This window comes from Oncorhynchus nerka, linkage group LG20, assembly GCF_034236695.1.
Source record: "Oncorhynchus nerka isolate Pitt River linkage group LG20, Oner_Uvic_2.0, whole genome shotgun sequence".
Classification (NCBI taxonomy): domain Eukaryota; kingdom Metazoa; phylum Chordata; class Actinopteri; order Salmoniformes; family Salmonidae; genus Oncorhynchus; species Oncorhynchus nerka.
This window is the reverse complement of record NC_088415.1, coordinates 43,803,685-43,828,081: the sequence shown is the minus strand read 5'-3', so window position 1 is coordinate 43,828,081 and position 24,397 is coordinate 43,803,685. Positions and strand designations below refer to the sequence as shown.

At 44.1% G+C, this 24,397-nt stretch overlaps 1 protein-coding gene across 4 annotated transcripts in view; it reads left to right on the top strand.

The window, feature by feature from the left end:
- dip2ba (disco-interacting protein 2 homolog Ba) overlaps positions 1–24,397 on the top strand; it is a 75,109-nt gene that overhangs the window by 31,691 nt on the left and 19,021 nt on the right. For 3 of the 4 annotated variants that reach the window (XM_029622828.2, XM_065005530.1, XM_065005531.1), the window contains 15 exons: positions 949–1,020; positions 10,267–10,446; positions 10,846–10,971; positions 11,561–11,794; positions 12,059–12,205; positions 13,615–13,626; positions 13,967–14,086; positions 15,799–15,996; positions 20,874–20,965; positions 21,177–21,287; positions 21,536–21,659; positions 21,959–22,068; positions 22,256–22,358; positions 22,986–23,144; positions 23,474–23,593. In XM_029622828.2, coding sequence (XP_029478688.1) covers positions 949–1,020; positions 10,267–10,446; positions 10,846–10,971; positions 11,561–11,794; positions 12,059–12,205; positions 13,615–13,626; positions 13,967–14,086; positions 15,799–15,996; positions 20,874–20,965; positions 21,177–21,287; positions 21,536–21,659; positions 21,959–22,068; positions 22,256–22,358; positions 22,986–23,144; positions 23,474–23,593 — 1,908 coding nt within the window. The remainder of the gene's footprint in view (positions 1–948; positions 1,021–10,266; positions 10,447–10,845; positions 10,972–11,560; positions 11,795–12,058; positions 12,206–13,614; positions 13,627–13,966; positions 14,087–15,798; positions 15,997–20,873; positions 20,966–21,176; positions 21,288–21,535; positions 21,660–21,958; positions 22,069–22,255; positions 22,359–22,985; positions 23,145–23,473; positions 23,594–24,397) is intronic. The other variant, XM_065005529.1, reaches the window with a different exon arrangement.

Sequence of the window (24,397 nt, the reverse complement as noted above, 5' to 3'; positions counted from 1 at the left end):
TGCTTCCTCTTTGCTTTTTTTTTGCCATGGCTACAATCCCAAATGGTACCCGAGGGGCCATAAGTAGTGTCCTATATATAGTAGGGAATAGGGTGCCATTTGAGATGCAAGCCATGTCCATGTTTACTATTCTGTGGCTCGATTAGATACTTTGGTATTTTTCTCTGGTGGGAGACTATAACCGTAGCTGTAATAACTTTTGTTAGTCGCTTGTCCTGCCCTGGGGTTTGTGTGCTCTTGTCATATTTGTCCACTAAGGAGGGGAAACGATAATCTTACCTGATCCTTTTTTACTCAATATTATTATGAATTATTCACTGTTGTGTTTATTCCTCGTGTCACTATTTCAATATTTGTTCTTTTTTTCTACTCTGCATTGTTGGATAAGGACCCTGAAGTAAAGCATTTCACTGTTAGCCTACACCTGTTGTTTTACGACGCATGTGACAAATGAACATTAGTTTCTGTTTGCAGTGAGCCACAGGACATGTGAAGCTGTACCCGAAGCTGACGGAATCTCCCCTGGAAGGTTTTTTGAAGTGTGTTAGGATGCCTGAGAGTGGTTGAGTGGTTAAGGTTGCCGCCCTCGGCACCTAGGCAATCCCCTGACCGCATGGGATCGAAACCCAGTCCCAACACACTTCTCTGTCCTCTATCAGTCTCCCTCCGTATTTCATGTTTCTCCCTGTTAATAAAACTGGAAAAATACAGGGGGGGGGGTGATGACCAGCGTGTGCATGTCTATAATCAGAGACTTTAGAGTTAGTGTTCTCTCAATCTTGATGACCTATATCTTAATTGGTTGTAATAGTGTTTATCAATCAATCAAGGCCTAATACTCAAACCCCAGACAGTCAGTGTGTGTATTGATTTGTTGATTAATTGATGGTAGTGTGTGTTGACTGACTGGTGACTAATGTGGCTGTGTCCTGTTCTCTTCTCTGCTAGGTGACATCACACAGAAGGGCTATGAGAAGAAACGAGCCAGGCTGCTGGCCCCTTTCCTCCCTCAGATCACCAGTAAGTACAGGCCTTTCTCTTCTCTCCTTCTCCTCCTCCTTCTCTTTTCACCTTCCTCAGTAAGACGCATCTCCCCCTCTTATCTTTTTCTTTCTGTCCCTTTTGTCGTTGTCCTTTTATAAATTCTTCATACGACATCTCACCTCTCGTCTTTTCAGTCCCTTCTCCTCCTCCTCTTCCTCCACTATTGTCTTCCTCCTCATTGCTCTCTTCTTCTGACCTCCCTTGATATTTGTCATCCACGCACAGATGATATAGTAGCAGAGAGAACAAGACATGACTATCTGTTTTCAGCCTATCCCCAGACTCAAACAAATGCCTTTTCAATCCAACTGACAGCAATGACCAAACTCATCAACTAAGTCAGTTTTGTACCAACAAGTCATTTTTTATGGGGAAAGAATGCACAGATGGACCAAAACTGTTCCACAAATAGTGGGTTACTGAACTGACTTCCCCATGATTGTTTTTCCACTATATCTGTTTTTGACCTCCCTCTGTTTGTTCCTATGGCGATGGGAGAGTTTATGGCTCTCTGCTGCACTCTAGTGGTGGATGACGGAACAGCTGCATTGCTGCTCAAACGAAGTACAATGGTGGATGCTTAGTGAAATCCTTCAGACGACCCTACCCTAAACATAAGCCGGAACCTAACCTTTACCGTTTTAAATTTCAAACGAGGACATGGTTAATATAAATCGAGCTGTTTTTTCTATACATTGGCAGGACAGAATGGCAGCGTCTCATAAACCCAAGGGCGGGGGGGGTGGGGTATGTGTCTCTTTGTTAACAGCTAGTGGGCAAACTAATATTAAGTAAGTCTCGAGGTTCTGCTCGCCTGAGTTAGAATGCCTCATGATAAACTGTAGACCATACTATTTACAAGAGATCTGTATTTTTCATACCCGTCTGCTTACCACCACAAACTGATGCTGGCACTAAGACCGCACTCAACAAGCTGTGTAGGGCCATAGGTAAACAAGAAAATGCTCACCCAGAAGCGAAGCTCCTAGTGGCCAGTGATTTAATTCAGAAAAAATGAAATCCATCTTACCTCATTTCTACCACCATGTCACCTGTCACCGAGGGAAAAACGATAACCTTTACTGCACACACAGAGATACATACAAAGCTCTCCCTCGCCCTCCATTTTGCAAATCTGAGATTAACTCTATCCTCCTGATTCGTGCTTACAAGCAAAAACTCAAACCGGAAGTACCAGTGACACTCAATTCGGAAGTGGTCCGATGAATCAGATGCTAAGCTACAGGACTGTTTTGCTAACACAGCCTGGAATATGTTCCGGGATTCATTCAATGACATTGAAGAGTTTACCACGTCAGTCACCGGCTTCATTAATAAGTGCATCGACAACATCGTCCCCACAGTGACCATATGTGCAGTTGAAGTCGGAAGTTTACATACACTTAGGTTGGAGTCATTAAATCTCATTTTTCAACCACACCACAAATGTCTTGTTAAACTATAGTTCTGGCAAGTCGGTTAGGACATCTAGTTTGTGCAAGTAATTTTTCCAACAATTTTTTACAGACAGATTATTTCACTTATAATTCATTGTATCACAATTCCAGTGGGTCAGAAGTTTGCATACACTAAGTTGACTGTGCCTTTAAGCAACTTGTAAAAAAAAATGTCATGGCTTTAGAAGCTTCTGATAGGATAATTGACATCATTTGAGTCAATTGGAGGTGTACATGTGGATATATTTCAAGGCCTACCTTCAAACTCAGTGCCTCTTTGCTTGACATCATGGGAAAATCTAAATAAATCAGCCAAGACCTCAGAAAAATAATTGTAGACCTCCAAGTCTGGTTCATCCTTGGGAGCAATTTCCAAACGCTTGAAGGTACCACGCGTACTATTGTTTGTACAGATAAACAAGTATAAACACCATGGGACCACACAGCCGTCATACCGCTCAGGAAGATGAACGTACTTTGGTGTGAAAAGTGCAAATCAATCCCAGAACAACCAACAAAGGGCCTTGTGAAGATGCTGGAGGAAAGAGGTACAAAAGTACTATATCCACAGTAAAACGAGTCCTATATTGACATAACCTGAAAGGCCGCTCAGCAAGGAAGAAGCCACTGCTCCAAAACCGCCATACAAAATCCAGACTACGGTTTGCAACTGCACATGGGGACAAAGATCGTACTTTTTGGAGAAATGTCCTCTGGTTGGATGAAACAAAAATAGAACTGTTTGGCCATAATGATCAGCAAGGAAGGAGGCTTGCAAGCTGAAGAACACCATCCCAACCGTGAAGCACGGGGGTGGCAGCATTATGTTGTGGGGGTGTTTTGCTGCAGAAGGGACTGGTGCACTTCACAAAATAGATGGCATCATGAGACAGGAAAATTATGTGACTATATTTAAGCAACATCTCAAGACATCAGTCAGTAAGTTCAAGTTTGGTCGCAAATGGGTCTTCCAAATGGACAATGACCCCAAGCATACTTCCAAAGTTGTGGCAAAATGGCTTAAGGACAACACAGTCAAGGTATTGGAGTGGCCATCACAAAGCCCTGACCTCAATCCTATAGAAGATTTGTATGCAGAACTGAAAAAGCGTGTGTGAGCAAGGAGGCCTACAAACCTGACTCAGTTACGCCAGCTCTGTCAGGAGGAATGGGCCAACATTCAGCCAACTTATTGTGGGAAGCTTGTGGAAGGCTATCCGAAACATTTGACCCAAGTTAAACAAGTTAAACAATTTAAAGGCAATGCTACATTATGTAAACTTCTGACCCACTGGGAATGTGATGAAAGAAATAGAAGCTGAAATCAATCATTCTCTCTACTATTATTCTGACATTTCACATTCTTAAAATAAAGTGGTGATCCTAACTGACCTAAGACAGGGAATTTTTTACTAGGATCAAATGTCAGGAATTGTGAGTTTAAATCTATTTGACTAAGGTGTATGTAAACTTCCGACTTCAAATTGATCATTACGTTCCCCCCATTCAACTGTGTCCACAGAAAACACAGAACCACAATATGACATAGCTGAGGTAAACTGGGGAGAACAACCAACCAATTGAACAGAGAGCTGTGGTCAACTGGGGAGTAGAAACAGCTAAAGACCCAAGAGGTCCCTCTGGGCCACTGGTTCGAGATGACAAACAAACTAAAAACTGTGAGCTACTTCCCTCAAAGCCTGTTAGGCCATATCTGCTTTCTTCTGCTTTTTTTCTGAGCAGTATAGGGATGGTCACACCACAAACTTGACATGGACATCATTCAGTGGTACTCTGTTGGCTGACTAACTGACTACCTGCCATCGTGAGTTTAGAGCTAGATGAATCAATTCTACAGTATCTACATTATTCAGACCCTTCCCCTTTTCCACATTTTGTTACGTTAACGCCTTATTGTAAATGGGTTAAATAAATAAAAAATCCTCATCAATCTACACACAATACCCCATAATGAGAAAGTGAAAACAGCTTTTTAGATATGCATGTTCATTAATAAAAATGAGAAACAGAAATACCTTATTTACATAGGTATTCAGACCCTATGCTATGACACTAGAAATTGAGCTCAGGTACATCCTGTTTCCACTGATCATCCTTAATTAGAGTCCACCTGTGGTAAATTCAAATAGTTGGAGATGATTTGGAAAGGCACACACCTGTCTATATAAAGGTCCCACAGTTGACAGTGAACGTCCGAGCAAAAACCAAGCCATGAGGTCGAAGGAATTGTCCGTAGAGCTCCGACACAGGAAGGTGTTGAAGCACAGATCTGGGGGAAGAGTACCAAAGCATTTCTGCAGCATTGAAGGTCCCTAAGAACATCACCACAGCACGATGCTGTCACCACGCCTTACCATTAGGGATGGTATTGGTCAGGTGATGAGCAGTGCCTGTTTTCCTCCAGATGTTATGCTTGGCATTCAGGCCAATTCAGGTTCAATCTTAGTTTCATCAGACCAGAGAGTCTTGTTTCTCATGGTCTGAGAGTCTTTAGGTACCTTTTGGCACATTCCAAGCAGGCCGTCATGTGCCTTTTAATGAGTAGCTTCTGTCTTGCCATAAAGGCCTGAACCTCCTGAGGTTTTGGCTGATTTCTTTAGATTTTCCCATGATGTCAAGCAAACAGGCACTGAGTTTGAAGGTAGACCCTGAAATACATCCAAAGGTACACCTCCAATTGACTCAAATGATGTCAATTAGCCTATCAGAAGCTTCTAAAGCCATGACATAATTTTCTGGAATTTTCCAAGCTGTTTAAAGGCACAGTCAACTTAGTGTATGTAAACTTCTGACCCACTGGAATTGTGATACAGTGAAATAATCTGTCTGTAAACAATTGTTGGAAAAATTACTTGTGTCATGCACAAAGTAGATGTCCTAACCGACTTGCCAAAACTATAGTTTGTTAACAATACATTTGTGGAGTGGTTGAAACACTTAGGTTGGAGTCATTAAAACTACTTTATGTAAACTTCCGACTTCAACTGTAAGTGGTCTGTTAGTAGTAAGGTTATATCAAATTAAATATTGTTTCAAGAGTTACCTGACCAATGCAAAATTGTGTGTCTGCGTGTGCAATGTGCGTGTCAGAGAATGTTTGTGTGTGTGTGTTAGTGCTGGGCAGGGTGTATTAAATACATTAATTTGAATGTATTTTTTTGCGCGATATTGCAAATGCCTGTATTGCAGAATCGAGGTTTAGTTTTCTTTTTTTATGAGCGTTTATGTACACTTGTTCTCATGTTGTATTTTTGGTCTCGCCTCCTTCGGTCCTCTGTGCGCCTTTCCATTTTTAACAGAGATCTTTATATGATGACGAGATGCACGTCTCAGCCCTAACAATGGGAGTTGTTGTCCCAAAGGCAGGAAAACAGACGACAAGCTTAGGTGTAAAATAAGCCCAAAGAAAAGCATTGGCCTTATTTTGGACAGATTTTAGAATGTGAAACCTCTCACGCCTACAACGTTGAGATATCACATCTTCCTCCCTGACAAGTGGTTTTAACTCGCTATTTGCATTTGAGGTTTGGTCCAACAGAGTTGGTCATATGGACTCAAACACATTGGGACTTTAGTTTACTGTAATAGAGGAGAAGTGGTCTTTTCTAACGATACCCACTACTTTAATTGCGCTTAGAGCACGAGAGTGTCATTGAACATTGATTCTGGAAAATGAATGCTGTTTGTCGTGCGCAGCATTATTGGGGTACCATGTACCGCTAGCAGCATTTTAGCCGAAGACTGTTATACTAGCTGTTTAATCTATAAGGAATTGGCAACTCGTTTTCATTTTGAGAAATAAGGTCGGCCACTTGATTTCAACATCTGGACAGGCTAACATGTTTTTCAAACAGTTGGAGACAGACAGAAGGGTGTGTTCAAAGCAATCCAACCTTGTTAGCTAGCAAATAGATCCAAGTTGGCTAAACCTGAAATATGAAGATTAGCTGGCCAATCACTAGCTCGTGGGCTTGAGAGATTGTTGATGAGACCTCTTAATGTTCTATAGTCTAATGCCTGCTACAAGAAGTCAGTCATTATTAGTGGATGTGCATTATGCATGGTTCTAGTTAAGTTTGTAACAAAAAAAATTCATTTTCATAGACTGACTTGAAAGCCAGATCAGTGATTATTGCAACAACAAAAAAAGCAGGTTGAACTATTTGGCAAAAATAATTAAATGCAGTCTATTTGACATTTAATTGTACAATGACGCTAATTTAAATTAAACAAACAAAAATGGAGATGTAGCAGATAGTTGCTAGCCATCATGAAAATGGATCAGGCTAATGCTTGCTGTGCTAGCCCACCAGTGTTTTATCCACAGCTGGACACGTGCGTCAGGTGTGAGATGTTTCCACACAATCACAGAAGGAAGATACGTTGTAGCAGTAAAATGGACAAGGGATTTGTCTGCCCTAAATGCACCACCATCAAGCAGTTTAGGGAAGAGATCCTCCGTCTGTTAGCTCGGTTGCAAGAAAAGGATAACCTGCTTTCTAAGTTCACCGACCTAGCTGTAACCCAGGCAAACCGAATCTCACTTTTAAATGCCTCCTGTAGTAAAGCTGTCAATGAGTCGGGTGGCGTTGATCTGTCCCAATCCAACGGACAAATGTTAAGCTCAACCCCGAAGCCCAGTGGCACCCCCCTCCCCCACGGCTACCACAGTTCAGCAGGTTGCTTCCACCACATCCACCATCATTGTGGGAAGATCGATGGTGAGAGATTTTGGACTGACCAAGGTCCACTGTCACTCAGGAGTCCGTGCCCATGACATCAACTCCCTAGTGCCCACGGTTCTGGCCAACTACTACAATATTGTACCCTAACCGCAGGGCTTCCAGTATTTCCCGCAACATCGCAAACTGTTTTAGGGATGGACGTACCTGGTCTGTTAGTGCTCCAGTTCTCCCTTACAAAATAAGAAAGGCAGGTCTTGGAAAGCATGTAAACTCCTGTAGAAATGGCGCTATGAGCAACTTAACTTATGTTCCTTTAACTCGGGCCTTCTAGCGATTTTCTACAAACTGTTATCTCCTACCATTCTGATAGATTGGAGGCTGTCAGAAAACGTGGTTGTTATTCCATTGCTTACCTCGAGGCAGATGCCCCGGGGGCAGTGGCCCACACCAATTGGACATGGCGCTTTTAAATGTTAGCGCAATCACAATTTTTATATTTTTTATTTAACCTTTATTTAACTAAGCGAGTCAGTTAAGAACAAATTCTTATTTACAATGACGGCCTACATAGGCCAAACCCGGACGACGCAGGGCCAATTGTGCTCCGCCCTATGGGACTCCCAATCATTGCCAGTTGTGATACAGCCTGGAGTAAAATCTTTCTCGTGAATGACCTCCTTACTGAGCGCAAAGTTGATTGCATGTTTCTCACGGAAAATCCAACGGACAAATGTTAAGCTCAACCCCGAAGCCCAGTGGCACCCCCCTCCCCGGACTACAGCTTTTCATTTAATTTTTATTTGTTTAACCTTTACTTAACTAGGCAAGTCAGTTAAGAACTAATTCTTATTTATAATGAAGGCCTAGGAACAGTGGGTTAACTGCCTTGTTCAGGGGCAGAACGACATATTTTTACCTTGTCAGCTCGGGGTAACCTTTCGGTTACTGGTCCAATGCTCTAACCACTAGGCTACCTGCCGCACAGAGAGAGAATCTAGCCGCACATTTGAATTCACAGGCAATAGAGATAAAACACCAGGTAAAAAAGCTAGGTGTTATTTTAGATTCTGAACAAAATTTGAATCGCACATTAGGAATGTAACCAAAAATGTTTTTTAAAAACACCTGAGGAACATTGCCAAGCTGTGGCCGTTTCTCTCTCCGGCTGATACAGATAGACTAATCCATGCTTTTATTACAAGCAGGCTTGAATACTGTAATGCTCTCCTGTCTGGTCTACCCAAGAAAGCCATTGTTCAACTGTAAAGCATACAGAATGCTGCAGCGTGGGTACTGACCAAGGCCACATGGAGAGCACACATTACACCGGTTTTAAGGTCTCTGTACTGGCTGCATGTGAGTTTTTTCAATTCATTTTAAGATTCTTATATTGTTTTTTTTGTAAATCAATCCACGACTGTGCACCTCAATGCATGTCAGACATGCTTTTAAGTTAAGCACCCAGTTGGTCCCTCAGGTCCTCTGGCACTAGCCTTTTAACTATCCCAAAGCCTAGGACCAAGAGGCATGGAGAGGCAGCCTTTAATTATTGTGCCCACAGCCTCTGGAATAGCCTGCCAGAGAGCCTGAGGAGGCTGAAACTGGACATTTGTAAAAGGAGATCTTAAAACTTTTCTTTAGGGTGCTTTTTAGTAGTTCAGTTTGTCATTCTTTCATTTTTAAAATATCTTATGTTTGTTGTATAGTAAATGTTTCAGCTTTTATTTTCTTGTAAAGCACATTGAGTTCCATTCCATGTCTGAAATGTGCTGTATAAATAAAGCTTGATAAAGCTATAACAGCCTCCACTCTTCTGGGAAGGCTTTCCATTACTGATGGAACATTACTGCAGGGACTTGCTTCCATTCAGCCACAAGAGCATTAGTGAGGGTTGGGCACTGATGTTGGGCGATTAGGCCTGGCTCACAGTCGGCGTTCCAATTCATCCCAAAGGTGTTTGATGGAGTTAAGTTCAGGGCTCTGTGCGAGCCAGTCAAGTGCTTCCACACTGATCTCGACAAACAATTTCTTTATGAACCTCGCTTTGTGCACGGGGCCATTGTCATGCTGAAACAGGAAGTGTCCTTACCCAAACTGTTGCCACATAGTTGGAAGCACAGAATCATCTAGAATGTCATTGTATGCTGTCGTGTTAAGATTTCTCTTCACTTGAACTAAGGGGCCTAACCCGAACCATGAAAAACAGCCCTAGACCATTATTCTTCCCCCACCAAACTTTACAGTTGGCACTATGCATTGGGGAAAATAGCGTTCTCCTGGCATCTGCCAAACCCAGATTAGTCCGTCGGACTGCCAGATGGTGAAGCGTGTTTCATCACTTCAGAGAACCCATTTCCATTGCTCCTGAGTCCAATGGCGGCAAGTTTTACACCACTCCAGACAACGCTTGATATTGGGCTGGTGATCTTAAGCTTGTGTGCCACTGCTCGGCCATGGAAACCCATTTCATGAAGCTCCGATGATCAGTTCTTGTGCTGACGTTGCTTCCAGAGGCAGTTTGGAACTCGGCAGTGAGTGCTGCAACCGAGGACGGACCATTTTTTTATGCACTACACACTTCAGAACTTGGCGGTCCTGTTCTGTAAACTTGTGTTGCCTACCATTTTGTGGCTGAGCCGTTGTTGCTCGTAGACTTTTCCACTTCACAATAACAGAACTTACAGTTGACCGGGACAGCTCTAGCAGGGCAGAAATTTGACAAACTGGACTTGTTGGAAAGGTGGCATCCTATGACAGTGCCATGTTGAAAGTCACTGAGCACTTCAGTAAGGCCATTCTACTGCCAATGTTTGTCTATGGAGATTGTATGGCTGTGAGCTTGATTTTATACACCTGTCAGCAACATGTGTGGCTGAAATAGACGGATCCACTAATTTGAAGGAGTGTCCAGATACTTTTTTGTGTATATATAGTGTATTTTGTGAATCGCCCGTAAGTTTGAAAAAAAATTTAAATGATTTTTGGCCATATCGACCAGCCCTAGGGTGTGTGTGTGTTAGAGCTAGGTGCTGAGTATCTCCTCATTCCTCTCTGTCCAGGTGTGGATCTGCCTCTCCCAGACGTCCAGCAGCAGTCGTCCTCCGGCCCTACCAGTGGTGAGCCCAGCCCTGCCAGCTCTGACCGTAGCCCTGCCAGTCCTGAGGCCTCTGGCCCCTCTTCTTCCTCTGGGGGCCGCAGAAACCGCAGCGGGGGGGCAAGGGATGACCGCTACAGATCAGGTACAGACAGACACATACTGTACATTCATACGTCACAGATTCAGATTCCGAAAACGTTAATGTCCTCAATGAGGCCATTCATTTAGCAGAAAACACAGTGCATTCAGAGGAAATGACAGATTTAAAAGCAACAACATAGCAAAGGATATTTACATGGGAAGTAGACTTAAGTGCAATTTCATAAAAATGACACAGACCTCTAACATGCATGGCACCACAGTAGGAGTGGGATGTGTGGGAGCTGCTGCCTTGCTTAGGGATAGTGGTTGGTTCTGATTGTGACAGAGGAGTCTAGTGGAACACAGTTGATGCAGTGACTGACCTACTTTTTCCATTCCTCATCCCTGTTTTTTGGTCTGTCCTGATCTTGTTCTCATTCTTTCTCACCCTCTCTGTCAGATATCCACACGGAGGCGGTACAGGCAGCGTTGGCCAAACACAAGGAGGAGAAGATGGCACTGCCCATGCCCACCAAGCGCCGCTCAGCCTTCGTCCAGTCACCCGTAGACAACTGCACCCCTCCAGGTCACTACCATAGAGATCAAACTTATGTTCTATGTTTGAGGGTTGGGGTCAATTCCATTTCAATTCCACACAATTCAGGAAGTACACTGAAATTCCAAATCTCTTCAATGCTTTTCAATGAGGAGATTTTAGAATTGGAATTTGGTTTACTTTATGAATTGAAATGAAATTGACCCCAACACTGCCATGTTTGAGTAGTACACTGTGGTGTTCAATAACTAACCCTGGTCCCGGAGAGCTAAAATACAGGGTGCGCCACACACTGCGCCACACACTTTTAGTTCCAGGCCCAGCACTAACACACCTGAGTTAGCATATTCAAAGTCTAGATGTTCAGTTACTGGACAACCTTTGATGAGTCGATTCAGGTGTGGGTTGGGATAAAATCCTGCATACCCTGTAGCTCATCATCAGGACCAGGGATGGTTGGTTAGGTTATCACTGCTTCTGCCCCAATAAGAGAAGGCATATTTGGTGTCCACAAACACTGTATATAACCCACCTGGGGTGCTGCCAAGGCAGCCATTTTGTGTGACAAAGCTCACCATGAGTCATCTACTAAATACATCTCGTTCTGTCTCCCTGTCAGACACATCGTCAGCGTCTGAGGACGAAGGCTCTTTGCGTCGCCAGGCGACTCTGAGTGCAGCGCTGGCCCAGAGTCTCCAGAGCCCAGACTACTGGATCAACCGCTCAGTGCAGAGCTCCTCCACCTCCTCCTCCGCCTCCTCCACCCTGTCCCACGGGGAAAATAAGACTCAGACGCAACCGCAGCCACAGCCCACCTCAGCACTGGCCGACATACTGGCAAGCACACGCATAGGTAACACACACACACACACACTCTGTAAACACACACACCCCACACATAGGTAAGACAAACACACCCTGCACACATTTAATCCATATTCCTTACACGCACACGCATTGGGAGAACTGACTCGCACACGCACCAGGGTGCGCGCACACACATAACAGCCCTTCTTTGTACCCTCAAACACTTTCTTAATGAACATGTATTGTCTGTAGCTCCACAGCTTTAGGTAAGTTTACCTCAGAGTATTAAACCTTGTCCCTTCTCCTCCAGAGAACAGTGTCCCCCCAGATGTGACGTCCTACACCCCTGAGAGGGGTTCAAGGGTGGACTCCAGGGTGGACCTGCCCCCCAATGCTATGACCAGGGGGATGCCCCGAGGACAGAGCCGCACCAGCATGCTGGATACCACCGCTGACGGTATGCACACACACACACTGCAGAACACACTGTAGAGCAACAACCACACACTGCAGAACACACTGTAGAGCACACTGTAGAGCAACAACCACACACTGCAGAACACACTGTAGAGCAACAACCACACACTGCAGAACACACTGTAGAGCACACTGTAGAGCAACAACCACACACTGTAGCGCAACAACCACACACTGCAGGACACACTGTAGAGCAACGACCACACACTGCAGAACACACTGTAGAGCAACAACCACACACTGTAGAGCAACGACCACACACTGTAGAGCAACGACCACACACTGTAGAGCAACGACGACACACTGTAGAGCAACGACCACACACTGCAGAACACACTGTAGAGCAACAACCACACGCTGTAGCGCAACAACCACACACTGCAGAACACACTGTAGAGCAACAACCACACACTGTAGCGCAACAACCACACACTGCAGAACACACTGTAGAGCAACAACCACACACTGTAGCGCAACAACCACACACTGCAGAACACACTGTAGAGCAACAACCACACACTGTAGCGCAACAACCACACACTGCAGGACACACTGTAGAGCAACAACCACACACTGTAGAGCAACGACCACACACTGCAGAACACACTGTAGAGCAACAACCACACACTGCAGAACACACTGTAGAGCAACAACCACACACTGTAAAACAACAGCCACGCACTATAGAACGCACTGTAGAGCAACAACCACACACTGTATAACACACTGTAAAACAACAGCCACACACTATAGAACGCACTGTAGAACAACAACCACACACTTCAGAATGTACGATCTCACACACACACGGCAGCAGACTGGTAACACGCCGCAGAAAACCAACACACACTGCGATCACTCACTGTTTTAACCATAATCTCTAGTCTGCAACATCCTTAATCTGGTGATGGTTTGGCTAACTGACAAAGCACTGTTGTACTGCGTTTGCAGTAATCATGAATGTGGCTGGCAATTCAGTGTGTTTACCCTACCGTGTTTGAAATGGCTATGTCTGCATCCCAAATGATACCCTATTTCCTACATAGTGTACTACTTTTACTACTTTTAACCAGAGCCCCCTGGTCAGTAGTGTATATATATATATATATATATATGTGTAATGGGGTGCCATTTGGGACAGTACCTATGTGAATCCATTCAGATGATTTGGGTGCTCATGCTCATGTCAACCTCACTCTTTTTTAATAATCTATTTTTATTCAGACATAATGACACACTGACAAGACATAATAATATTGAATGAATCTCACTCACTCTCATCCCCATTCCAGGCGTTGTGTTGGGAAAGCTGCTAACATACTATATTTTGTTCTTTTTTGGGGTGATCCCTTTTTCGGCTGTACGTGTCGTGTCTTTCATTAAAAAAAGGAAAGCGAAAAGGTAATATGAATCAAAATGGGACGGGGCCGGGGAGGGGCGATGGAGGGATCAATTCCAATCAGCTTGCTTTTTCACCTCTTCTGTCGTCTGTTTGCCCTGTCTCTCCATCTACTCTCCACAGATAGAAATATCCTTCTGTTTTTGACCAAGAATAAAGTTGCATCTACCTGTTGTGTGTGTCCGTTTGTGAGCATTTGTGTCCGTTTGTGCGTGCTTGCCTATTTAATGTCTGAGTGTATGAGTGTGTGTGTTTTTGTGTGTGATTGTGACTATTAGTGAGTGTGTGTTTGTGTCTATGGTCATGTCTGTGATTGTCTGCCTCTACCTCTGTGCTCTCCAGGTGTGCCAGTGAACAGCCGTGTTTCCACTAAGATCCAGCAGCTGCTGAACACTCTGAAGCGGCCCAAGAGACAAGCGCTCAGTGAGTTCTTCCTGGATGACTCCGAGGAGATCGTAGAGGGTAAGAAGCACAGAGGACCTGCTCTAAGACTTAGGCTCCATAAAATACAATACTTCCATTCTGATACTTCCAGCACCTTCAGAAAGTATTCATACCGCTTGACTTTTCCACATTTTGCTGTGTTTACAACCTGAATTTAAAATGGATTAAGAGATTTTGTGTCAATGTCCTACACACAATACCCCATAATGTCAAAGTAGAATTATGTTTTACAAATTAAAAATGAAAAGCTGAAGTGTCTTGAGTCAATAAGTATTCAACCCCTTTGTTATGGCAAGCCTTAGTAAGATCAGGTGTAGATTTGCTAAACAAGTCACATACTAAGTTGCATGGACTCTGTGTGCAATAATAGTGTTTAACAAGATCTTTGAATGACTACCTCATCTCTGTATCCCAAACATACAATTATCTGTAAGGTCCCTCAGTCCAGCAGTGAATTTTGAACACAGATTCAACCACAAAGACCAGGGAGGTTTTCTAATGCCTCACAAAGAAGGGCACCTATTGGTACATTTTTAATAAGCAGACATTAAATATCCCTTTGAGCAAGGTGGAGTAATTCATTACCCTTTGGAGGGTGTATTAAGACACCCCGTCACTACAAAGATACAGGCGTCCTTCCTAACTCAGTTGCCGGAGAGGAAGGAAACCACTCAGGGATTTCACAATGAGGCCAATTGTCACTTTTAAACAGTTACAGAGTTTAATGGCTGTGATAGGAGAAAACTGGGGATGGATCAACAAAATTGTAGTAACTCCACAATACTATCTTAATTGACAAGAAGGAACCCTGTACAATTTCTTTTTATATCCAAACATGCATCCTGTTTGCAGTAAGGCACTAAGGTAATACAGCAAAAAAAGTGTCAAAGCAATTGACTTTTTTCCCTAAATACAAGTGTTATGTTTGGGGCAAATACAACACATTACAGAGTACCACTCTCTATATTTTCAAGCAAGTGGTGGCTGCATCATGTTATGGGTATGCTTGTAATTGTTAAGGACTGGGGAGTTTTTCAAGATAAAATGGAATGGAGCTAAGCACAGGCAAAATCCTGAGCACAGGAAAACCTGGTTGTCTGCTTTCCACCAGACAGTGGGAGATTAATTCACCTTTCAGCAGGACAATAACCTAAGTTCAAATCTACACTAGAGTTGCTTAACAAGAAGACCGTGAATGTTCCTGAGTGGCCAAGTTAGTTTTGACTTAAATTGCTTGAAATTCTATGGCAAGACCTGAAAATATATGTTTAGCAATGATCAACAACCAATTTTACAGAGCTTGAAGAATTTTGAAAAGAATAATGGGAAAAGGTTGTACAATCCAGGAGCGGAAAGCTCCTAACAAGTATTGACCCGGTGTGAATATTTATGTAAATGAGCTGTTTCTGTATTTAATTTTAAATACATTTGGAACAATTTATCAAAACATGTTTTCACTTTGTCATTGTGTTATTGTGTGTAAATGGGAGAGGAAAAAGATTAATGTAATCCATTTTGAATTCAGGCTGTAACACAACAACAACAAAAAGTCGAGAGGTGTGAATACTTTCTGAAGGCACTGTACATTCCAATACTTACATTCCATTGAATACAATGCATTCTTCCTTCCTTGAAAGAAATATAAAGACAGTAGACATTTAACTCACTATACCCCACTTTATTTTTCTCTTCCTCTTCACCTTCATCCCTGTCTCCTCCCCTGTCCGTAGTGCCCCAGCCGGACCCCAACACCCCCAGGCCAGAGGGCCGTCAGATCATCCCAGTGAAGGGGGAGCCCCTGGGGGTGGTCAGTAACTGGCCCCCGGCTCTTCAGGCAGCCCTGGCACGCTGGGGAGCCACACAGGCCAAGAGTCCCGCTCTCACCGCCCTAGACGTTACCGGGAAACCCCTCTACACGCTGACATACGGTTGGTCTCACCGTTTTAAATGGCACTCGACTCCCTATTCCCTGCTATATAGTGAATAATTTCCAGCTAACCCACTTCATTTTTTTACTTAACTGACTTGCCTAGTTAAATAAAAAAAGCTAAGAAAACATTCGTATTTACAATGACGGCCTACCAATAGGAAAAAGGCCTGCTGCGTGGATTCAAATAAAACATGTAGATATAGCACATCACAACTAGAGAGTCACCACCACACTACAAAAAGAAAGACCTAAGATGACAACACAGCCTGGCAGCAACACGGTAGCAACACAACATGACAGCAACATGGTAGCAACGCAACATGGTAGCATCACAACATGGTAGCAACACAACATGGTAGCAACACAACATGGTAGCAACACAACATGGCAGCAGCACAAACATTGTTGGGCACAGACAACAGCGCAAAGGGCAAAAAGGTATAGATAACAATACATCACGAGAAGCAGACACAAGTGTCAGTAAGAGTGTCCATGATTGAGTCTTTGAATCTAGAGATGGAGATAAAACGGTCCAGAAAGCTTGTTGGACACTAAGAAAGCATTGTTGTAGAGTGTTAAACACAACATCTGGGGAGGGACCAGCTAAGGATTAGACTGTATCTTCTGCATATAAGTGGATGAGAGAGCTTGCTACTGCCTGAGCTATGTTGTTGATGTAAATTGAGAAGAGCGTGGGGCCTAGGATCGAGCCTTGGGGTACTCCCTTGGTGACAGGCACTGCACTCTTTGAGAGGGGTAGTTAGCAAACCATGCCAAAGACCCCTCAGAGACACCAATACTCCTTTTCCGTTCCACAAGAATTTAATGGTCTACCGTATTAAAAGCTTTGACCAAGTCAATAAAAATACAAACATTGCTTAGAATCAAGCGCAATGGTGACATCATTTAGGACCTTTTAAGGTTGCAGTGACACATCCATAACCTGAGCGGAAACCAGATTGCATACCTGAGAGAATACTATAGACCCCAAGAAAGCCAGTCCGTTGATTATTGACAAGTTTTTCCAACACTTTTGATAAACAGGTCAAGATAGAAATTGGCCTATAACAGTTAGGATCAGCTTGTTCTGCCTTCCAAGTAATGGGAACCTCCCCAGAGAGGAGAGACAGGTAAAAAAAATTGTTCAGAGATGGGCTCTGCGATGATAGGGGTTGCAACCTTAAAGAAGAAAGGATCTAAACTATCTGACCCAGCTGTTTTTTGGGGTCATGTAATGGTCATGCATTAAGGAGCTACTTTGTACCTCAGGGAGAAGTGGTGTAGCGGGGCAGGTAGAAAATAGGGATGAGCATTGGGGATAGTCGCATTGAAGGGCTGGGAGATGAGGAAATGTTGGACGGGCAAGGAGGCAAATAGGAATCCCGACTTAATGAAGTGATGATTAAAGAGCTCAGTCATGCGCTCCATGTCAGGAACAACCACATCATCAACATTTGGGGAGGCAGGTAGCCTAGTGGTTAGAGCATTGGGCCAGTAGCCGAAAGTTTGCTAGATTGAATCCTCGTGCTGACAAGGTAAAAATATGTTGTACTGCTCCTGAACAAGGCAGTTAACCCACTGTTCCTAGGCTGTCATTGTAAATAACAATTAGTTCTTAACTGACTTGCCTAGTTAAATAATAATTACTTTTTAAAATAAAAACATTAAGGGCCATGGGCAGCTGTAAGGAGGAGGGTTTATTCTCCAGGTCTTTCACTGTTTTCCAGAACTTCTTGGGGTTAGACCCACAGAGGGAAAACTGCTCCTTAAAGTAACTAACTAAGGCCTTCTAGATAGCTTGAGTGCACTTATTTCTCATTTGCCTGAACGTCAGCCAGTCAGCCTGAGTATTTGTGTGCAGAGCCTTTCGCCGAATGGTGTTCTTGAGGTGGAGTAACTCTGCCAGATCACGGTCAAAACAGGGGCTGAACCTTTTTTTAAATTGTAATTGATGTCTGGCAGACATATCAGTGTGGATGACGGATCACCACCTCAAGCTGAACCTCGGCAAGACGGAGCTGCTCTTCCTCCCGGGGAAGGACTGCCCGTTCCATGATCTCGCCATCACGGTTGACAACTCCATTGTGTCCTCCTCCCAGAGCGCTAAGAACCTTGGCGTGATCCTGGACAACACCCTGTCGTTCTCAACTAACATCAAGGCGGTGGCCCGTTCCTGTAGGTTCATGCTCTACAACATCCGCAGAGTACGACCCTGCCTCACACAGGAAGCGGCGCAGGTCCTAATCCAGGCACTTGTCATCTCCCGTCTGGATTACTGCAACTCGCTGTTGGCTGGGCTCCCTGCCTGTGCCATTAAACCCCTACAACTCATCCAGAACGCCGCAGCCCGTCTGGTGTTCAACCTTCCCAAGTTCTCTCACGTCACCCCGCTCCTCCGCTCTCTCCACTGGCTTCCAGTTGAAGCTCGCATCCGCTACAAGACCATGGTGCTTGCCTACGGAGCTGTGAGGGGAACGGCACCTCAGTACCTCCAGGCTCTGATCAGGCCCTACACCCAAACAAGGGCACTGCGTTCATCCACCTCTGGCCTGCTCGCCTCCCTACCACTGAGGAAGTACAGTTCCCGCTCAGCCCAGTCAAAACTGTTCGCTGCTCTGGCCCCCCAATGGTGGAACAAACTCCCTCACGACGCCAGGACAGCGGAGTCAATCACCACCTTCCGGAGACACCTGAAACCCCACCTCTTTAAGGAATACCTAGGATAGGATAAAGTAATCCCTCTCACCCACCCCCCCCCCCCCCTTAAAATATTTAGATGCACTACTGTTCCACTGGATGTCATAAGGTGAATGCACCAATTTGTAAGTCGCTCTTAAATGTAAATGTAATTTCTCTTTATGGGGCGTGTTTGTTAATGATACCACTGAAAATATTAAAAAAGAAGGTCCAAGCGTCTTCGACAGAGGGGATCAAGCTGATTCTATACCAATTTACAGAGACCAGGTCATGAAGGAAGGCTTGCTCATTAAAGTTTTTCAGCAAGCGTCTGACAAATCAGTACAGGTTGTTTCACTGAGCAGCCATTACGAACACAGGCTGTAAACAGTGATCATGAAGGTCATTACAGAAAACAGATTATTAGATTATTACAACAGATTATTTGTGAGGATAACATCAAGGAGAGTAGCCTTTTCTGGGTATTTGGAGTCATACATTGTGGGATTGGTAATAATCTGAGAGAGATTTAGGGAGTCCCAGTTTAGGTCACCTAGCAGGACAAATTCAGACTTCGTGTAAGAGGCCAGGAGAGAGCTTAGGGCAGGTAGGGGACACGCCGGTGCTATTGGTGGAAAATAACACCCAGCAACAGTCAAGAAAGAGCTATTTGAAAGTGTAATGCTTAAACCCATCAGATCAAATTGTTTGGGGACAGACTTGGTGGAGACAACAGAGCAATGAAGGGGTTCCTTGGTAAAGATTGCAACTCAACCACCATTTGGAAAATCTGTCTTGCAGAAAAAGGTTATAACCAGAAAGGTTAGCATCAAGTGTTCAAAACACGCTTTCTTAACCACGTCTCAGTAATGACCAACACATCTGGATTGGTTCTGTGAACCCACACTTTCAATTTTAGGTAATAAGCTTCTAATGTTAACGTGCAGAAAACCCAGGCTTTTACGAGAGCAGAAATCTGTGAAACAGATGTCAGAGCATAAATCAGAATTGGGGCTAGCAACAGTAGATGGCCCAGGGTGTACATGCACATTTCCAGATATCATCAGCAGTAATACAATCAGGGCACGGCAGAGGACAGGGAGAGCTCTGCAGTGTTGATTCTCTATGACATTTGAATGTGCATCAGATAGTAACAAGATCGTATTGTACAGCAAATTCATCAGGTAACACAAATACAAACCCGGCGAGAGGTGGTTAGAATAGGATGGGAGGCCAAGAGTCCGAAGTAACCAGTAGAGAGTCGAGTCACGAGTGTGGGAACAAACATTGTCTGTCCCACGGTCGGGTAAACAAGCAAGTTCGTAGTCAACAAAGCACGCAGGAGTCATAGGGCAAGTAACGTAAAGCACATGAAAATAATACAAATGACTTGGGGCTAGCCATTGTAAGTTCAAAGAGTCACTCACTCACTCAAATTAACTTGAGAGAGTAGCTCTCTGAGTCCAGTAGGCTATAAAAGTCTGAGATAAAAATCAATAAATAGTAGTCCTATACTTGTTAATTAAAGTGTTTGAGTAAGTTCATGTAATAAGCTTCACAAGTTAATTAGCCTACATAAAATTCAGATCAGTCCAAAGTCTGCGGTGTGTGCGTTTGTGCTGGAGAGTGTGCCGGGGGTAGGGAGACAGACCAGGGCAGACGGGGAACAGATCGATGGGTGGGATCCAAACAGCAGTGCAGCAGGCAACGGGAGTAGGTGTTACACCAGCTTTTTTCGGGAGGCTGAGTAGGAGAGGAGGCGTTCAACCTTACCAGACAGGTGCGTGTTAAGAGCAGATAAAAACATCCAAAGCGAAAAGCTTGGTGAAAAAAAACGTGGTCAAGTTGGCTTGAGTTTCGATATTCGCCAGACATTTGGTCTATCAAACAATCAATAGCTCGCAAATGATTTCCTGAAACGTGGGTGTTCTACACGCAAAATGGTAGGGGGCTTCCCAGTCATTACAAGTGCAACATGAAACCCACAGACCTGGAGGATGCTGTTGCCGAGGTGGGAGGAGGATTGCGGGTGTCTCAGATCTGACCTTTTTAGTTTATGACTTGTGCTACCGTAGTTCATCAACACCAAAGATCACACTCCTCTCAGTCAATCTATGGAGAACTCAAGTCATTTTAGTCTCCTCTAAGAAATTGCTCTTGTGACAACGGTGTATGTATCTCTCTCTCTCTCTCCCTCAGGTAAACTGTGGAGCCGCAGTCTGAAGCTGGCCTACACTCTGTTGAACAAACTGGGCACCAAGAACGAGCCTGTCCTGAGACCTGGAGATAGGGTACGTGGTCAAAACACACAGCCGTTCAGACAGGATATTCCTCTTCTTCCCACTTGACCACTTTGATTTGATTGATCTTTATTCAAAAACGTGAAACGTGTCTTCTAGATGCATTGCACATGCACAGACGACACAATACACCATGTAAGATGTTCCCATTGTGACGTGTGGTGCTCTTTCTGAAACTGTACTGCGTGTCTATGCCCCCTAGGTGGCGCTGGTGTACCCCAACAGTGACCCTGCTATGTTCTGGGTGGCCTTCTATGGCTGTCTCCTAGCAGAGGTCATCCCTGTACCCATAGAGGTGCCACTGTCTAGACAGGTAAGGGACAAGGATGTTGAGTGTTTTATAGTGACATCATTAGTTAGCTATGTAGCTCAATCTCGTGGAATATTTGATTCCTGACAAATAACCAAATCAAATCAGAGACATGGGCCAGTTCTTACCAGCTATATCAACACAAACAACATAGCTAGATCCAAGTGGTCACCTGACTCATTACAGACCAATAGTGGCAGTATAGATTTTCTGTCAATTTGTAATGGTTACCTTTGTGTTTCACATCCCAGGACGCAGGCAGTCTTCAGATTGGCTTCCTATTGGGCAGCTGTGGGGTAGGCCTGGCCCTGACTAGTGAGATCTGTCTCAAAGGACTGCCCAAGACACCCCAGGGAGAGATCATGCAGTTCAAAGGTCAGCACACACCACAAAATGCTCCACTGCAGTTGTCACCCCACTCACTTTCTCTCTGGGACTCATTAGCTAGGCACATTAGGAGGAGCCCGTTGCTCATTATACTGTTTATATGTGGGTAGATGTACATTTGTACATCCATTGTCCCATATGAACGAAACAAGGCCTACACACTAATGGTCCTAATACCACCTTTTTGAAAGCTACAAGATTTCGATCCATGGTGGATCTTTGTCCAGTCGTCAAACTGACTTCTAGTATTGTCCTGTGTCCGCTAATGATGATGTTCTGCCTCCCAGGTTGGCCCCGTATGAAGTGGGTTGTGACAGACACCAAGTACCTGACCAAGCCCTCTAAAGACTGGCAGCCCCACATCCCCACCGCCAACACAGACACAGCTTACATCGAGGTGAGACCAGCATCCTTGTGGGAAGTATACAGACCATTTATGCGTGTATTTGACAGATTTGAAAAAATAAATACAAAAATAAGAATAATTATGCTCGTTTGTCTTTCTGTTTATGTTGTGTATCGCAGATTTATTTTGTGAATTAATTTTAACTCTATGACTGATTGTTTGTGTTCTGCTCTTCCAGTACAAGGCCAGTAAAGAGGGCACAGTGATGGGAGTAGCCGTGTCTAAGATAGCCTTGCTGACACACTGCCAGGCCCTGACACAGGCCTGCAACTACTGTGAAGGTCAGTACATGAAAAACACACACCGACACATATTGTTTTAGTGACAATATATCTACTCAAGCCCTCTTAGTAACCTAGATACACAGAGATGACCCAAAACTACTTTGTGAATTATGCAAGGAGGAGCATGAAGAAGCTAAAGGAACCGGAACCTTTGGAGGAGGTTAGGGTGATGTTGTTACTCTTGTCTTCACCACGAATACTCACGCTCAGGTTAAATAATTGATCAGGCATTAGGTCTCTTCTCCTGTACTCTCTCTGTCTCTCTTCTCTCCTTCTCTCTACTCAGATCATCTGTCAGACAAAGGGAACTTTAGCCTCTGTGTCTCAGAGAACATTAGATCCTGTGAGGGGAATCCACAGAGGCAGGCAGCAAGACTGTTCCTGGAACACGGTGTTTCCCTGTCCATAATTAGTTAACTTTTATTGTAGCCTACATACTTATCATGTGATGTAAAGCTATTATCAAATGCCCTGTGGCAGCCATGCTATATGGAGAAGCTGCTTTCGCTATCCTTAAGTGTCCGAGTATCTGTAACTGTTGAAATGTTGGAATCCTTCGTGGCTGTAATGTGATTTGTGGATTGACATCAAGTATTTCAATTGAGTGTGTGTGTCCTCTCTCAGGAGAAACGTTGGTCAACGTGCTAGATTGTAAGAAGGACATGGGTTTGTGGCACGGGGTGTTAACCAGTGTGATGAACAGGATCCACACCATCACTGTACCCTACGCTGTCATGAAGGCCTGTCCCATGTCCTGGGTGCAGAGGGTCCACATACACAAAGGTAAGGCTACAGTTAGCATTTGTATTGTAAACTGCATAGAGATTAGCATCCTAAACTGCATACTATGGATTAAGGTAATTCGGGTCGGGTTCATTAGGAGACATTGTAGCAAAATGTTTTAAGATTTGTCTGCTGGGAAATGAAAACAAGCGTTTCTTATTGAGCAAATTCAGATATTACCTCTCGGTTTCACTCTGTTTTGGAACGTTTCTTCCATTTCGTGCCTTAATGAACACAACCTAAATGTGTGGAATTGGCATTAGCGCCTGTGTCATTAACTACTATGTGTGAGAGGCTGAGCTGTCCCTACTGTTCCTCCCTCCCTGCAGCACGTGTCGCCTTGGTGAAGTGTCGTGACCTCCACTGGGCTATGATGGCTCACAGGGACCAGAGAGACACCAACCTGTCCTCCATACGCATGCTCATAGTAGCCGATGGAGCCAACCCCTGTGAGTAACACACACGTGCGCGGGCTACAGACACATGGACGCTTTGGACACACACACACACACACATAACCTTTCCTGTGAGTCGCATATACATGGCAGCCATGAAGCGTGCTTGCTTTACTTATCTATTCCCAAGACTATTATTTGTCCCTTACAAAGGTAGACTGTGATTTAGTATTTGTAAGCTACAGTGCATCTGCCGGTCAACAATCATACAGTGGCTTGCGAAAGTATTCACACCCCCCTTGGCATTTTTCCTGTTTTGTTGCCTTACAATTCAAATAGATTTTTGGGGGGGGTTTGTATCATTTGATTTACACAACATGCCTACCACTTTGAAGATGCAAAATATATTTTTATTGTGAAACAAACAACACAAAAAACCAGAACTTGAGCATGCACAACTATTCACCCCCCAGAACTTGAGCATGCACAACTATTCACCCCCCAGAACTTGAGCATGCACAACTATTCACCCCCCAGAAGTCGATACTTTGTAGAGACACCTTTTGCAGCAATTACAGCTGCAAGTCTCTTGGGGCGTGTCGCTATAAGCTTGGCACATCTAGCCACAGGGATTTTTGCCCATTCAAGGAAAAACTGCTCCAGCACCTTCAAGTTGGATGGGTTCCGCTGGTGTACAGCAATCTTTAAGTCATACCACAGATTCTCAATTGGATTACAGGTTGCAATGCAAGAAAATAGGAAAAACACCAAGGCACTGTATCTAACCTTAATCAAAGTACATTGGAAGTATAGTCAAGTTTGCATTGTGTGTGTGAATATTGACACACACTCACTGTA